This window comes from Rhinichthys klamathensis, unplaced genomic scaffold (genome assembly GCF_029890125.1).
Source record: "Rhinichthys klamathensis goyatoka isolate OS25496 unplaced genomic scaffold, OSU_Roscu_1.1 h1tg000394l_1, whole genome shotgun sequence".
Lineage (NCBI taxonomy): Eukaryota > Metazoa > Chordata > Actinopteri > Cypriniformes > Leuciscidae > Rhinichthys > Rhinichthys klamathensis.
Genome location: NW_026606896.1, coordinates 454,315 through 472,500, shown reverse-complemented (window position 1 = coordinate 472,500; position 18,186 = coordinate 454,315). Strand labels below are relative to the sequence as shown.

General features: G+C 42.3%; 1 protein-coding gene across 1 annotated transcript in view; it reads right to left on the bottom strand.

Moving 5' to 3' along the window:
* The window catches only part of znf410 (zinc finger protein 410), a 39,828-nt gene extending 27,768 nt beyond the window's left edge, over positions 1–12,060 (bottom strand). Inside the window, exons 1-5 of the mRNA XM_056234397.1 lie at positions 12,049–12,060; positions 11,045–11,096; positions 8,711–8,843; positions 4,039–4,227; positions 3,431–3,622 (exon numbers count right to left, since the gene is read on the bottom strand). Of these exons, the coding sequence (XP_056090372.1) occupies positions 3,431–3,622; positions 4,039–4,227; positions 8,711–8,843; positions 11,045–11,077 (547 nt within the window). The 5' untranslated portion in view covers positions 11,078–11,096; positions 12,049–12,060. The remainder of the gene's footprint in view (positions 1–3,430; positions 3,623–4,038; positions 4,228–8,710; positions 8,844–11,044; positions 11,097–12,048) is intronic.
* Between the last annotated feature and the right edge of the window lie 6,126 nt (positions 12,061–18,186).

The window sequence follows — 18,186 nt, the reverse complement described above, 5'->3', positions numbered from 1 at the left end:
TGTGTGAGTGAGTGAGTGTGTGAGTGAGTGAGAGTGTGTGAGTGAGTGAGCGAGTGAGTGTGTGAGCGAGTGAGTGAGTGAGAGTGAGTGAGTGAGTGAGTGAGTGAGTGAGTAAGTAAGTGGGTGAGTGAGTGAGTGAGTGAGTGAGTGAGTGAGTGTGTGAGTGAGTGTTAGAGTGAGTGAGTGTGAGAGTGAGTGAGTGAGTGTGTGAGTGTGTGAGTGAGTGAGTGAGTGAGTGAGTGAGTGAGTGTGAGTGAGTGAGTGAGTGTTAGAGTGAGTGAGTGAGTGAGTGTGTGAGTGAGTGTTAGAGTGAGAGTGAGTGAGTGAGTGAGTGAGTGAGTGAGTGAGTGTGTGAGTGAGTGTTAGAGTGAGAGTGAGTGAGTGAGTGAGTGAGTGAGTGAGTGTGTGAGTGAGTGAGTGAGTGTTAGAGTGAGTGTTAGAGTGAGAGTGAGTGAGTGAGTGAGTGAGTGAGTGAGTGAGTGTGTGAGTGAGTGAGTGAGTGTGTGAGTGAGTGTTAGAGTGAGAGTGAGTGAGTGAGTGAGTGAGTGAGTGAGTGTGTGAGTGAGTGAGTGAGTGTTAGAGTGAGTGAGTGAGTGAGTGAGTGAGTGAGTGTGTGAGTGAGTGAGTGAGTGAGTGAGTGAGTGAGTGTGAGAGTGAGTGTGAGTGAGTGAGTGAGTGAGTGAGTGAGTGAGTGAGTGAGTGAGTGAGTGAGTGAGTGAGTGAGTGAGTGAGTGAGTGAGTGTGTGAGTGAGTGTGAGTGAGTGAGTGAGTAAGTAAGTGGGTGAGTGAGTGAGTGAGTGAGTGAGTGTGAGAGTGTGTGAGTGAGTGTGAGTGAGTGAGTGAGTGAGTGAGTGAGTGAGTGAGTGAGTGAGTGAGTGAGTGAGTGAGTGAGTGTGTGAGTGAGTGTGAGTGAGTGAGTGAGTAAGTAAGTGGGTGAGTGAGTGAGTGAGTGAGTGAGTGAGTGAGTGAGTGAGTGAGTGAGTGTGTGAGTGAGTGTGAGTGAGTGAGTGAGTAAGTAAGTGGGTGAGTGAGTGAGTGAGTGAGTGAGTGAGTGTGAGAGTGAGTGAGTAAGTGAGTGAGTGTGTGAGTGAGAGTGAGTGAGTGAGTGAGTGAGTGAGTAAGTAAGTGGGTGAGTGAGTGAGTGAGTGTGTGAGTGAGTGAGTGAGTGAGTGAGTGAGTGAGAGAGTGAGAGAGTGAGTGAGTGAGTGAGTAAGTAAGTGGGTGAGTGAGTGAGTGAGTGTATGAGTGAGTGAGTGAGTGAGTGTGTGAGTGAGTGAGAGTGTGTGAGTGAGTGAGAGTGTGTGAGTGAGTGAGTGAGTGAGTGAGTGAGTGAGTGAGTGAGTAAGTAAGTGGGTGAGTGAGTGAGTGAGTGTGTGAGTGAGTGTGTGAGTGAGTGAGTGAGTGAGTGAGTGTTAGAGTGAGTGAGTGAGTGTTAGAGTGAGAGTGAGTGAGTGAGTGAGTGAGTGTGTGAGTGAGTGAGTGAGTGTGTGAGTGTGTGAGTGAGTGAGTGAGTAAGTAAGTGGGTGAGTGAGTGAGTGAGTGAGTGAGTGAGTGTGAGAGTGAGTGAGTGTGAGTGAGTGAGTGAGTGAGTGAGTGAGTGAGTGTGAGTGAGTGAGTGAGTGAGTGAGTGAGTGAGTGTGTGAGTGAGTGAGTGAGTGAGTGAGTGAGTGAGTGAGTGAGTGAGTAAGTAAGTGGGTGAGTGAGTGAGTGAGTGAGTGAGTGTGAGAGTGAGTGAGTGAGTGTGTGAGTGAGTAAGTGAGTGAGTGTGTGAGTGAGAGTGAGTGAGTGAGTGAGTGAGTGAGTAAGTAAGTGGGTGAGTGAGTGAGTGAGTGTGTGAGTGAGTGAGTGAGTGAGTGAGTGAGTGAGAGAGTGAGAGAGTGAGTGAGTGAGTGAGTAAGTAAGTGGGTGAGTGAGTGAGTGAGTGTATGAGTGAGTGAGTGAGTGAGTGTGTGAGTGAGTGAGAGTGTGTGAGTGAGTGAGAGTGTGTGAGTGAGTGAGTGAGTGAGTGAGTGAGTGAGTGAGTGAGTGAGTGAGTAAGTAAGTGGGTGAGTGAGTGAGTGAGTGTGTGAGTGAGTGTGTGAGTGAGTGAGTGAGTGAGTGAGTGTTAGAGTGAGTGAGTGAGTGTTAGAGTGAGAGTGAGTGAGTGAGTGAGTGAGTGTGTGAGTGAGTGAGTGAGTGTGTGAGTGTGTGAGTGAGTGAGTGAGTAAGTAAGTGGGTGAGTGAGTGAGTGAGTGAGTGAGTGAGTGTGAGAGTGAGTGAGTGTGAGTGAGTGAGTGAGTGAGTGAGTGAGTGAGTGTGAGTGAGTGAGTGAGTGAGTGAGTGAGTGTGTGAGTGAGTGAGTGAGTGAGTGAGTGAGTGAGTGAGTGAGTGAGTGAGTGAGTGAGTGAGTAAGTAAGTGGGTGAGTGAGTGAGTGAGTGAGTGAGTGTGAGAGTGAGTGAGTGAGTGTGTGAGTGAGTAAGTGAGTGAGTGTGTGAGTGAGAGTGAGTGAGTGAGTGAGTGAGTGAGTAAGTAAGTGGGTGAGTGAGTGAGTGAGTGTGTGAGTGAGTGAGTGAGTGAGTGAGTGAGTGAGAGAGTGAGAGAGTGAGTGAGTGAGTGAGTAAGTAAGTGGGTGAGTGAGTGAGTGAGTGTATGAGTGAGTGAGTGAGTGAGTGTGTGAGTGAGTGAGAGTGTGTGAGTGAGTGAGAGTGTGTGAGTGAGTGAGTGAGTGAGTGAGTGAGTGTGTGAGTGAGTGAGTGAGTGAGTAAGTGAGTGAGTGTGTGAGTGAGAGTGAGTGAGTGAGTGAGTGAGTAAGTGGGTGAGTGAGTGAGTAAGTGGGTGAGTGAGTGAGTGAGTGTGTGAGTGAGTGAGTGTGTGAGTGAGTGAGTGAGTGTGAGTGAGTGAGTGTGTGAGTAAGTAAGTGGGTGAGTGAGTGAGTGTGTGAGTGAGTGAGTGAGTGTGTGAGTGAGTGAGTGAGTGAGTGAGTGAGAGTGAGTGAGTGAGTGAGTGAGTGAGTGAGTGTGTGAGTGAGTGAGTGAGTGAGTGTGTGAGTGAGTGAGTGAGTAAGTAAGTGGGTGAGTGAGTGAGTGAGTGAGTGAGTGAGTGAGTGTGTGAGTGAGTGAGTGAGTGAGTGAGTGAGTGAGTAAGTAAGTGGGTGAGTGAGTGAGTGAGTGTGAGAGTGAGTGAGTGAGTGTGTGAGTGAGTGAGTGTGTGAGTGAGTGAGAGTGTATGAGTGAGTGAGTGTGTGAGTGAGTGAGTGTATGAGTGAGTGAGTGAGTGAGTGAGTGAGTGAGTGTGTGAGTGAGAGTGTGTGAGTGAGAGTGTGTGAGTGAGTGAGAGTGTGTGAGTGAGAGTGTGTGAGTGAGTGAGAGTGTGTGTGTGAGTGAGTGAGTGAGTGAGTGAGTGAGTGAGTGAGTGAGTGAGTGAGTGAGTGAGTGAGTGAGTGACAGGTACCGTTCCCGCCAGCTCGGGCTTCTTTGGCTAGCTGTGCGCGTGTGGCGGCGATCAGGCTATCGTGAGCGAGCTCTTGGACCCGCAGGTACCATGGAGCGCCGGCATCCACACCGTCACCCGAAGAAATCTCCTCCTGCGCCTCGTCCACGTCGTCCTGAACGAACACCAGCGGCTCGGCCGACGACGACAACCCTACAGCACAGAGAGTGTGTGTTGATCACTGCATCATCACACACAGTCAAACCAGACACCTGCAACATTTCTCACATTATCACAGTTTATTCGCTATAGTTACCATAGAAAATGGTAATAAAATATGACAAGAACATTTTCTGTTTTCCATTTGAATTAAGATTCTTTTTCTTACACCATTGGCAGAAAATGTTGCTTGTTTTAAGAAAAAAATCACTTCATTTAAATTCCCCCCCCAGAAAACAAGACATAATCTTATAGCATTTTACTATTTTAGTAAATCCATCTTGATTTAATAATTTTTAGTTTTTTAGACTGGAAACAAGACAAAAATACTGAGTAAGAAAAGCATTTCTTTTGCAGTGTATCAGTTGTCTAGTCTGCTGTGTGATGGAGTGATGGGTTAATAATCGGACCTTTGGCCAGGTTGAGCAGGACGTAGGACGTGCTGTCGTGGTTCTGCAGGTCCTGGAGGATTGTGGGTGTGTGTGTGTGTGTGTGTGCTGGAGGCGAGGGAGACGGCTGATGCAGATGAACCACCAGCGGGCTTCGCTCGGGCCCGAACTCTGACAGCGCTGGGGACCCGGCATGGCTAAGAGCGCTCTCTGAAACACACACACACACACACATCACATATACAGTAAAACCAAAATTTATTCAGACTCCTTCAACATTTCTCACATTATCACGGTTTATTCACTATAGTTCAGAAAATGGTAATGTAATATGACGATAACTCAGAGTTCTCAGATCAGTGGATATTTGACTGGTTTTGTCCGTCCTTCTGTTAGACTCTCACACATGAATTATGTTGAATATCTGTCAGCTGTTAAATTTAACTACACAATTAGAGAATACCAGTTTAGATCAACCAGTGACCAAGCAATGCTTCATGTTGTTCAGTCTGTGTGTAAAAAGAGCATTAGCAATTACAGAAAACACACTTCAGCAGAACATCATCAGCTCAAAGTGGAGGAATCATGTTTTTTCCCACATTTGTATAAATGTTACTGGTAGTCACTGTATGAAGAATATTTGGGTGTAATATGTCACAGTTTACTGTATTTTGCTCTCCTCACTTACATACATGAACTATAGTGTCCTGCACACACTAGTGAAAAAATAACAAAAATTATATCTGGTGTCTGAATAATTTTTGGTTTTGGTTCCGTACTGTGCATTCGGAAAGTATTCACAGCGCTTCACTTTTTCTTGTTATAGCCTTATTCCAAAATGGATTAAATTATTTATTTTCCTCAAAATTCGACAAAATACCCCATAATGATAACGCGAAAGAAGTTTGTTTGGAATCTTTGCAAATTTTATACAAAAGAAAAAAAGAAAAAAAATCACATGTACATAAGTATTCGCAGCCTTTGCTCAATACTTTGTTGAAGCACCTTCGGCACAAGTCTCTTTGAGTGTGATGCTGCAAGCTTGGCACACCTATGTTTGGGCAGTTTCTCCCATTATTCTTTGCAGAACCTTTCAAGCTCCATCAGGTTGGATGGGGAGTGTCGGTGCAGAGCCATTTTCCGATCTCTCAAGAGATGCTCAATTGGGTTCGAGTTGCTGGGCTCTGGTGGGCCACTCAAGGACATTCCCAGAGTTGTCCCGAAGCCACTCCTCTGTTATCTTGGCTGTGTGCTGAGGGTCGTTGTCCTGTTGGAAGATGAACCGTCGCCACAATCTGAGGTCAAGAGCTCTGGAGCAGGTTTTCATCAAGGACATCTCTGTACATTCATCTTTCCCTCGACCCTGACTAGTCTCCCAGTTCCTCATCTTTCCCTCGACCCTGACTAATCTCCCGGTTCCTCATCTTTCCCTCGGTCCTGACTAGTCTCCCGGTTCCTCATCTTTCCCTCGACCCTGACTAGTCTCCCAGTTCCTCATCTTTCCCTCGGTCCTAACTAGTCTCCCGGTTCCTCATCTTTCCCTCGACCCTGACTAGTCTCCCGGTTCCTTATCTTTCCCTCGGTCCTGACTAGTCTCCCGGTTCCTCATCTTTCCCTCGGTCCTGACTAGTCTCCCGGTTCCTCATCTTTCCCTCGACCCTGACTAGTCTCCCGGTTCCTCATCTTTCCCTCGATCCTGACTAGTCTCCCAGTTCCTCATCTTTCCCTCGACCCTGACGAGTCTCCCGGTTCCACATCTTTACCTCGACCCTGACTAGTCTCCAGGTTCCTCATCTTTCCCTCAACCCTGACTAGTCTCCCGGTTCCTCATCTTTCCCTCAACCCTAACTAGTCTCCCGGTTCCTCATCTTTCCCTCGACCCTGACTAGTCTCCCGGTTCCTCATCTTTCCCTCGACCCTGACTAGTCTCCCAGTTCCTCATCTTTCTCTCGACCCTGACGAGTCTCCCGGTTCCACATCTTTACCTCGACCCTGACTAGTCTCCCGGTTCCTCATCTTTACCTCGACCCTGACTAGTCTCCCGGTTCCTCATCTTTCCCTCGACCCTGACTAATCTCCCAGTTCCACATCTTTCCCTCGACCCTGACTAGTCTCCCGGTTCCTCATCTTTACCTCGACCCTGACTAGTCTCCCAGTTCCACATCTTTCCCTCGACCCTAACTAGTCTCCCAGTTCCACATCTTTCCCTCGACCCTGACTAGTCTCCCAGTTCCACATCTTTCCCTCGACCCTAACTAGTCTCCCAGTTCCACATCTTTCCCTCGACCCTGACTAGTCTCCCAGTTCCACATCTTTCCCTCAACCCTGACTAGTCTCCCGGTTCCTCATCTTTACCTCGACCCTGACCAGTCTCTCAGTTCCACATCTTTCCCTCGACCCTGACTAGTCTCCCGGTTCCTCATCTTTCCCTCGACCCTGACTAGTCTCCCGGTTCCTCATCTTTACCTCGACCCTGACTAGTCTCCCAGTTCCTCATCTTTCCCTCGACCCTGACTAGTCTCCCAGTTCCTCATCTTTCCCTCGACCCTGACTAGTCTCCCAGTTCCTCATCTTTCCCTCGACCCTGACGAGTCTCCCGGTTCCACATCTTTACCTCGACCCTGACTAGTCTCCCGGTTCCTCATCTTTACCTCGACCCTGACTAGTCTCCCGGTTCCTCATCTTTCCCTCGACCCTGACTAATCTCCCAGTTCCACATCTTTCCCTCGACCCTGACTAGTCTCCCGGTTCCTCATCTTTACCTCGACCCTGACTAGTCTCCCAGTTCCACATCTTTCCCTCGACCCTAACTAGTCTCCCAGTTCCACATCTTTCCCTCGACCCTGACTAGTCTCCCAGTTCCACATCTTTCCCTCGACCCTAACTAGTCTCCCAGTTCCACATCTTTCCCTCGACCCTGACTAGTCTCCCAGTTCCACATCTTTCCCTCAACCCTGACTAGTCTCCCGGTTCCTCATCTTTACCTCGACCCTGACCAGTCTCTCAGTTCCACATCTTTCCCTCGACCCTGACTAGTCTCCCGGTTCCTCATCTTTCCCTCGACCCTGACTAGTCTCCCGGTTCCTCATCTTTACCTCGACCCTGACTAGTCTCCCAGTTCCTCATCTTTCCCTCGACCCTGACTAGTCTCCCAGTTCCTCATCTTTCCCTCGACCCTGACTAGTCTCCCAGTTCCTCATCTTTCCCTCGACCCTGACTAATCTCCCAGTTCCACATCTTTCCCTCGACCCTAACTAGTCTCCCAGTTCCACATCTTTCCCTCGACCCTGACTAGTCTCCCAGTTCCACATCTTTCCCTCAACCCTGACTAGTCTCCCGGTTCCTCATCTTTACCTCGACCCTGACCAGTCTCTCAGTTCCACATCTTTCCCTCGACCCTGACTAGTCTCCCGGTTCCTCATCTTTCCCTCGACCCTGACTAGTCTCCCGGTTCCTCATCTTTACCTCGACCCTGACTAGTCTCCCGGTTCCTCATCTTTCCCTCGACCCTGACTAGTCTCGCTTCACTGTAGGGATGGTATTTACCAGGTGATCCTCCAGACATGACACTTGCCATTCAGGCCAAAGAGTTCAATCTTTGTTTCTCATGGTCTGAGAGTCCTTCAGGTGCCTTTTGGTAAACCCCAGACGGGCTGTCATGTGCTTTTACTAAGGAGTGGCTTCTGCTGATTGGTGGAGTGGAGAGATGGTTGTTCTTCTGGAAGGTTCTCAGGTCTGATTGGTGGAGAGATGGTTGTTCTTCTGGAAGGTTCTCAGGTCTGATTGGTGGAGAGATGGTTGTTCTTCTGGAAGGTTCTCAGGTCTGATTGGTGGAGAGATGGTTGTTCTTCTGGAAGGTTCTCAGGTCTGATTGGTGGAGAGATGGTTGTTCTTCTGGAAGGTTCTCAGGTCTGATTGGTGGAGAGATGGTTGTTCTTCTGGAAGGTTCTCAGGTCTGATTGGTGGAGAGATGGTTGTTCTTCTGGAAGGTTCTCAGGTCTGATTGGTGGAGAGATGGTTGTTCTTCTGGAAGGTTCTCAGGTCTGATTGGTGGAGAGATGGTTGTTCTTCTGGAAGAGGTTCCCCTCTCCCCACAGTTCTAGGTCTCCGCCCTGACTGAGGCCCTTCTCCCCCGATCGCTCAGCTCTAGGAAGAGTCCTAGTGGTGGTTCCACACTTCTTCCATTTGCAGATGAGCTCATTGGGACCTTCAATGCAGCAGAGATGTTTCTGTACCCTCTTCCCCAGATCTGTGCCTCGACACAACCCTGTCTTGGAGAGCTACAGACAACTCCTTGGACTTCATGGCTTGGTTTGTGCTCTGACATGCACTGTTAACTGTGGGACCTTATATAGACAGATTTCAAACAAACTTCTATCACGTTGTCATTATGGGGTATTGTTTGTAAAATTATTAATTTAATCCATTTTGGAATGGCTTTACATAATAAGGCTTTAACATTATAAAATGTGGAAAAAGTGATGCACTGTGAATACTTTCCGGATGCACCGTAATAAAAACATAACGGTTCATTATGTAAGGTCTTTATACACCACTGAAAACATGGTTCTGTATACGATTTTGCATTTCTGTCCACAGATCCTCCTAAATATTACACAATGCACCTTTAAATCTAATATAGGCAAAACTAAAAGCTTATATGTAAAGGCTGGTGCTGATCTGTGAGCTTCACCTGGCAGGTCCAGTGGGCCGCATGAGGAGGTGTGTGTGGGCGACAGCAACGGGACACATGAGGGCTTGAGGTCCGACTCCTCCAGACTCTGGCCCAGCGGGATCGACGCGTTCTGCACAAACTCGACCAACAGCTGCACACGAACACACAACACAGGTGTCAATCATCAAACCTACAGACTTATACCAATACTTGCACACTTCTCTATTTATTCAGGTGCCATAAGAACAACACAGTTACAACAATCCTAATATAATAATACTCGTACCTAGGGTTGGGTATCGGTTGGGTTTTATCCGATACCAGTACCTACTCGGTATTTTTTAAACGGTTCCGGTGCTTAAACGGTTCTTGAAACGGTACTTAAGAAAACGAAACCGCACACACTTTATCAAAAAATAATACCCTTTTATTTACAGGGCCAAACTGGACACAATATTAACTTAAATTTTTAAACAATATAAATACAAATAATAATAAAACCAATATAAAATAAAAATTCACATTTACATAACATCAAATAAAACAATATTGTATCAAACAATGTAATAATACTGGAGATTAATAGAGATTACTAGCAGGCAGAGCTGCCAACTCTCACGCATTGACCGTGAGACGCAATTGACCCTTTTCACACGCTCTCACGCACGCCACACATCCGTTTTCTCACGCAGAGAAAAATCGCGGACAAAGAGGACACTGACACCGACAGACAAGGTTACTTTTGATATGGAACAAATCCACAGCTGTCAGATTCTGTCAATATTTTTACGAGATTCACACAATAACGTTTTGGCTCTTTGAAATGTGACAGATCGCTGTAGCGCGTCAGTTCAAACGGCACGTGATACAGCAGCCTACAAATACAAATCCACTGCTTCTTAGCTACGCAGCGTTGAGTGAACCTATGAAAGAGAACATCTCTGGTTACTGGTGTAACCTATGTTCTCTCAATAGGGAACGAGATGCTGCCAAGCTCCTTGCGCTGCCGACCAGCTTCCTTTTTCGGCAAAGAAATCTGAGGAGCAGATGGCGCGCGCGCTCCAACATAATATGACGACGTAAGTGCGTCGAAGCGGCGCCCGCTCCATCAGCCAATGATTTGGCTTGATTCTATATGGATTCAGACTATCGCACACCCAGAGGGCGTTCTGACGCGTAATTTTACACGTGAAATGCAGCCAAACCTTGCGAGCAAGAGAGCGCATGCGAGACAGAAGAGACTGTGCGTGTGTGTGTGCCTAATTAAGTCAGGCACCGAAATCAGGCACCGAAATTGTCGTTCTTATTCGGTCTGGTTACTACCGTTTACGTCGGAACCGGTTCCCTACTGGCACCGAGTTTCGGTACCCAACCCTACTCGTACCTCAGAATGCTTTAATCATGCTAGATAAATGTAAACAGCCCACATTAGCCTTGTGATTTGCTTCAACCTTTTCGAACTTTATGAATGAATATTTTATAGAAGGTTCAAGAGGTGTGTGCGATCTGCCGTTAAAAACTACACTCAGAATCGATTCGAGAGAGAATCGCGATGCATTCCGTAAATCTCAGAATCGATCCCGAAGCATTTCTCGATTCAGTGGGAAGTTTAGTGTGGACACATCCAAAGCGCGCACAGATAACGTCTCAGATCGCGAGCGAATGCTAAACTGAGCTCTCTTCCACAGCTTCTTGCACTTGAACGGACAAATGTAAGAAAAGAAAAATTGCGCGTATCCCAGTAAACATAGTGGGTTATGACTTAAGTTAACGTTAAACATTTGAGAAAGTAAACGTGTATCAATATATTAGATCGGTGCATTCGCTCTTAAAGTGACAGTAGCCTAATATTCCTGCTGTGTGTTTAATGCTAATCAAACAAAAGAAAACTCACTCGCTGCTCTCGACTGAACAACTTTAATAAGGATTAATCAAAAAGGATGTTTCATTTATACAGTGAAGAATATGCAGTGTTATTTTACATTGAAAAGCACTGTTTATTTCATTTGTATATTTGATATATATTTATTTGTGCTTTTGCTTGTAATTTGATTATTTGTTCTTATTTTATTACTGACTGTTTACTTGTCTTTAATTATGTTTTACCTTTATATTAGTTTGGCTAGTAGTTGTATCGAAATTGAAATAGAGAATTGAGCATTTTTACTGGTATCTAAAATTTTGCTGTTATTACTGCCTGTTTTTGCAAAATCAGTTTCATAAGTACATTTTCTTAAGTCATCGGCCACAGGCAGGTGTGGCAAAAAGATAGTTTTAGGCCCTGTGTATAACACAAATAACCATTAATATTATCAGTAATATAATATCTGTAATCTTCTCGAACAGTAATACCTCAGGTTTGGAGTCAAGTTCATCAGAAAGCATGGATTCAGAGTAATGTGATCTGTCAACAAGAGAGAGATACATAAACATGTGATGACATCATCAATATATCAGCTATTCTTATCATTTTATTGCCTTAATCATCATCAGTGAGGTATCATGAAAGCTTAGACACTCATAATTCAACCAATTTTTGTGAAATCAACTTTAAATTCGGAACACAACTTTGTTAGACATATGGTGTGGTGAGAAATCGAGTCCCCCCAGGAATCGGGTCTCCTTTAGGACCCAAATGTTATGATTTATATTGTTTAAAATGTGTTATATAATGATGATTAATGTCTTTTAAATTACATGGTTCATGTACTATAACTGAAGCTATAGGTTGTGAAATCAAGCATTTCTAGTTCTTACTGTTTTTTATTTAGCTTGCGTACTAGCATAGCATACATCTAGCCGATTAGCCTGCTAGCCTAGCTTATATTAGGCATGTTTTTTGCTTCCAAAATAGTTCCCAAATACATGTTTCAAATGAATTACGTTTATGTGACAATTAATTTATTAAAAATGTATTATAGTATTATTATATACTGTACCACATTACTATTATTGTGTAACATTAATATTAAATTACTTTTACAGAACATAGTATGTCAACAATTCTTATCTAAAAGAAAAAAACATTGCTAGGCATGGTTTTGTTTCCAGTTTGTTTTATTATGCAACAGACATTCATTTTATATTTCAAGCATGTTGTTTGTGCACTTAATGTAATAAACATCATATAATAGTTCAATAAGTTATAATTAATCAAGACATCGTGATAACTTTTGATCAGGCATTACCGCGTGGGTCCTAAAGGAGACCCGATTCCTCGATTTATCATGACAACAGCTTTAGTTTTATTGCAATTTTAAAGTCCAAATTATTTTCTATGAAATATATTTTATATAAAATAAAACAGGCATTTAGATTTTCACAGTTAACAGGTTAAAAGTATAAGTGAAACTAACCAGGTTCAGGCGGTCAGAGAGAGGTTTCGTCCATCATCTGCATTAATAAAACACACAGCACATTTAAAATATGAAACATGAATTACGCTAAATATACATTACTCACATATTCACCAAATGAATATCAAATTCTTTAAATTAAGTACGTATGAATAACTGAATGAATGAATATAAAGTTGACATGCTTTTAACACTTTCACGAGGCTCAGGCAACCTCAATTCATACTGTTTGTACATAGATGCGCTATATTATTAATGATAAAGTGTTATAAATATGAATCATTTGTCATTAATAAACCACAGTATAAGCCACCGCTAGCAAGAGCACAAATCACCATCATTCTGCTCGCTTTTCTTTCGCTTTTATAAAATTAGATATCTTAAACATACCTGATAGATGACTATGATATACATTTATCTTTATAAAGTCTCTTAACCTTCATCGCCGCTGATGTTTGACAGTGAGAAGCAGAAGCAAAACACAAACACAAAGACAGATCGCGTGCACTTCCGGGTCACACACGGACTGGGAGAGATGTACTTCTGGGTGAAAAACTATTGATCTGCAAACTGATTATGTAGTATATTGTAATGGAAACTAGTGTTGGAAAGCCTGCTTTACTTTAGCAAACGAAGAGCTGCATTTCAGTGAGCGATACGCTTATTGAATCCGAAAGAATCGGTTCCAGAGTCAGGCATCACTAATGGAGATTCTTTCGAACAATGCCTGATTCTCTGAGTCGATTCTTTGAAGAAGAATCATCAATGAATGAAATGAGATAGAAATCATGTACTTTTTCATTCTGAAATTTTCATGTACAGAGTAATGCATATTTTAATTGCCACTGACATTCAGTAAAACAGAACTAAATAATACAAAAACAAGAATAAGTAAATTAATATTATAAATAGTATATTAATTTAATATTATATTAAATATTAATATTATAATATTAGCCAGTTTCCAGATCACATGAAATGATCATTCAACAATCTGTAGCATCCAACACTGTTTCTATCTAATCGATGTATTTGATCCTTTCAGTGAGCGATGCAAGTATTGAACTAAAAGAATCGGTTCAAAAGAGTCAGAGTCACATATCATTAATGAAGATACTTACGATGCCTGATTCTCCGAATCTTTTGAATCGATTCTTTCTCAAAGCCAATGTTTTTAATATAACGAGCACAGTTAATCAGAAATATAACTATAATATATATATATATTTTTAAAGTAGGTCTACATGATTTCTGTGAGTAATGCAATCCAAGCACTCAATTGACTTTTGAAATTATTTTAATAACTTTATGCCATGAAAACATTTGACAGTGTAGTATTCAGTAATCCATGTTTTAAAGTGGGAAATAATAATAATAATTAAAGCTGCAAGCAGCATTTAGCGGTGTTCAAGCATTTAAGGCCTTTAAGGCCCTTAAGCACAAAAGCATCAAAAGACATTAAGTTGTATGTAGCAAGCATTTAACCACTGAGAATAGACCATGTTTTAGCATGATTTACCATGATATACCACATTTCAGTGTGATTTTTCATTATTTACAATGTTCCAGTATGATTTACCATGAATCTAGCATGATTTACCATAGTTTACCATGATATGCCAAGTTCTAGTATGATTCACCATGATTTATCCTGTTCTAGCATGATTTACCACAATTGAACATATTCTAGTATGATTTAATATGATTGTAGCATGATTTACCATGTTATAGGATGATTTACCATGATATACCACATTCTAGAATGATTTACCGCAGGATTGTAGCATGATTTGCCATGATACACCATGTAATACTATTGTTTACAATGATTTACCATGTTTCTATCGTGATTTACCATGATGCACCATATTGCTAGCATTAATGTGAAGTGTCAATAAAAATGAAGTGATAAACTTTGACAAAATATAATTGTGTTATAATAGTTCACATGGAAAAACTGGTTTGCTTTAGTGCAGAATACTGGTGAAAATCAAGTGTGTCAAAATGAAAGTGAGCCAATAAGTGGTCTTCTACTGCCCTCTGCTGGTCACTCTACTTAATAATAAAGTGTTTTCACAAGTGCTTTTGCATTCATATGTAGACATATGCTTACACACACACACACACACACACACATGGGATATGTTATTGTGAAAATCTCTTTTAATGGTGTATAAGCATGCATTTCACATATTTCTTTGTGATGTAATAATATAAAACTATATTAAAACTAATAAAAAAATAGCTTTAAGCGTTTGTTTGTTAGCCAATGCTGAAAGCTGATAAAAAAGATTAAAAATGTCGGTAACACTTTACAATAAGGTTCATTTATTAAACATTAGTTAATGTATTAATTAACATGAACTAACCATGAGCAATACATTTGTTACTGTTTTTGTTCATCTTTGTTAACACTAGAACGGCCACGACGGTCATTTTGACCGTTTTGAATTTTATATCTGCAATAACTTTGTTGAAAAAATAAATAAAATCCTGCTGGTACCCGACTTTTCCTAAAAGTGTCTGTATTTTCATTTAAAATGTTTTTAATATAAATTACACATAAGGCAAACAAACAAATGAACATATTTACCTATTTCGGCCATAGACGGTCATATTGACCGCACTGAATTTTGCGGTATTCTTTTGTTACATTTCTCGCGGTTGACCTTTGTCTATTAGGAAATAATCAGAAGATTCAATTGCAAAATGACAGATATGTTTATTGAGAGCTGGTCAGATGCTGGGAGAGTGAAGGTGTGCAAATGTCCGGTATGAAGCCCTTGGCAGCACAGGGACGCTGGAGTGAGTGCTGAACCAGGAGTGCTGAACACGGGATGACACACGGAAAACAGATACAGGCAGGGAACAAACACGCAGGAAAAATCCACAACGATCTGACAAAGGGCCTTTCTCAATCTGTATTCTTGTCTGTACTTGTGTCCTTGTGTTCTTGTGAAACGTCATCTTTTGTGGCCCAAGTACTGTCCCAATACAGAAGTTTGCATTTTGGCAAGAACAGTTAAAAATCCCGGATGTGTTCTTGACACGCCCATTTTACCGAGGATGCATCGGCTGGTAACTTGTGTGAACTTGACGGGAGAAATATCCCAGCATTCAATTCGGCATTCGAGGAAGGAGAGGCAGGTCAATACAGTATTTCGTTTTTCTACAATTACGTACACTATTTCATCACTAAATTCACTTCTGAGAACATTTGATGCGAGAAATCAACTGTGTAGATTTGAAATATTGGCATTTTACGAAAATGTATGGCTAATCGAAAATGTGCTCAAACGTTTTCGGAAGTGAGAATCTCCATAAGCGCCTGCGGGTGTAACGTTAGCTATCGAGCCAACCGGCCAGTTTGCTCACAGACTCGTTTTTCCCCACAGCCAAGAGACCATTGCAGCCTGGCTGTTATCGTCAACAATTCTCGTTATGTTTGGGCACTGCAGACGGTGTCTGTGCGGGGGTATTATTGCGCAATACCAGCAAGAACACATCGTCTCAAACTGTCAGCAGCGTTCTGTGTGCTCGTTAGCTTGTGAGTTCATTCTTCCAAGAACAACTAGCAAGAGCGTTCTCCCCAAGAACACAAGTCCGTTCTTTGCATTCTTGGTTTTGAGAAACACCCTAGGCGAGAACAGTAACACTGAAAAGGGTCGAATCGCTGATCATTTGCAGCTGGCGCGTTGATCAGAGCGCACGTGCTGATCAGCTGCATTGATCAGCGACCACGCACACACACACACACAACAAGACGAGAAAGGAGACAGCGAATTCATAAACCGTGACATTGTCTCTCTCACTGTCAAAAGAATATCTATATAAGATACTTTTAGTTGTTATTATCCTGTTCTGAGTTATGTTGAAGGGATATGGAAATATAGCTCTGTTGTGAATAGGCCCTATGCGATAATTACGGGCTACTGATATTATTATTTATAAATGTATAATTAAACTTTTTAAAATGTACAGTTTGGTGTTGTTTTGTTTTTAAAAGATATCCTAATACAACAAATGCATTAATCTCTCAATTGGGTATTTATCATTAAAGATATAGAGTTTGCAATCTAACGGTCAAAATGATCGCTTGTGGCAGTTCTAGTAGTTATGGAATTCTGGCACTTCTAGTGTTAACGTTAGTTAATACAAATCCAGCTGTTCATTGTTAGTTCAGGCAAAGAACGTATATTGACAAGAAGTGAAAGCCAATAGAACGTTCCATTGCAACACCAGCGCCCAGCAGCAGCCCTACGCGTCCGCCATTTTGGGGTGAAAGCGACTCGGCAGTCATATATTGTACATATATTTAGTCCAGTGCAGAGGTCATTTTTAGGTTGAAATAATTAGGTGATTATTTTAATTCACAACAGTTAACGTTATATCCGTTAAAAAGAAGTTGCTACTAGGCTTTTCCCCCACATAACTTGAGACAGGGAAGTTCAAGGATTTAATTAATTATATTAATCTCTACATTAAGTGTGACAGGTAAGAAGAATAAAGTGATGTAAGTTCATAAAGTTATAACGTTAGACCGTTTCCCAGGAGGTACACATAACCTTACATACAAAAATAAGTTCAATGAAATAAATGAATTCAGCAAATAAATGTAATTGTACTAAAATGTAAATGTTGGACAATAAATATATAACAGCAATAGAATAGCTTTACACTACAGTAAACTGTTTTTTTTGCAGTACTATTTTATATTAATTTTCTTCTTCAGAACCGGTGCCCAGTTAACCAATTCCCTGGAACCGTTAGTATGCCTGCTTAACGATTCCGCTTATCGGTTCCGCTCGTTGCAAATGTGTCATGACGTCACACACGCGCTGCGTTATTTTGATTCAGAACGCATCAAACATAACATCGAGGCAGAAGCGCTCGTTTGGTTATATTTCACGCGAAAAGACGACAATATATGAGGTGCCGTCTAGGGCTTAAATCAAACTTCATTCACGCACACATATATGAAACACTTGCATATACACGTATACTAAGTAGTCAAACATACATGTATACTGCTGAATGCTCAAACAAATACATATGAAATGCACAGCGACACACCTAAAGTCGCTCACGCATACATGCAAACTCTACACACACGAGATGCGCGAAACTCTCCAGGCACATACTCATATGAGACGCGCGCGCGCACACACAAACTCATATGAGACGCGCGCGCACACACAAACTCTGCACGCACATACTCATATGAGACGCGCGCGCACACACAAACTCTGCACGCACATACTCATATGAGACGCGAGCACACACACACTCAAACTCGCGCACATGCTCAATGAGAGTATGACGGCGCCTCATAACAATATGGTCACTTGCTGCAACACCTGTAAAATTTCCATTTCGTCAAAGGGGGGGGGGGGGGGGACCTCCAATATGCAGAAACATTTGGCCACACATCATGAACAGACTTTAGTCCCATGAAACTTAAACTGGAATGTCACTGTTTCTGTCACTGCGACTTCACGAACGGGTGAACACGCGCACGCACACACACACACACACATCACTTTTGAAGTAAAATTGAGGCATCGAGATATCAAATTGAACTGAATCGATGACATGATAATCGGAATCGAACCGAACCGTGAGACCATTGTAGGTTCACACCCCTAATACTCTGTGCTGTGTCAGCGAGTTAATAATAATTAACAAACAAAATAAGTTATAAGTTCAATAAGTTAATACAAACAAACAAATTTGTACTTATTCCCTCACCCAATGAGAATCGATAAGAGAATCGATAAGGAATCGAATCGATAAGCAATATCGATAATGGAATCGGAATTGTTAAATTCTTATCAATTCCCATCCCTAATCAAGTGTGTCAAAATGAAAGTGAGCCAATAAGTGGTCTTCTACTGCCCTCTGCTGGTCACACAAGTGCTTTTCCATTCATATGTAGACATATGCTTACACACACACGGGATATGTTATTGTGAAAATCTCTTTTAATGGTGTATAAGCATGCATTTAACATATTTCTTTGTGATGTAATAATATAAAACTATATTTAAAATAATAAAAAAATAGCTTTAAGCGTTTGTTTGTTAGCCAATGCTGAAAGCTGATAACAAAGATTAAAAATGTCGGTAACACTTTACAATA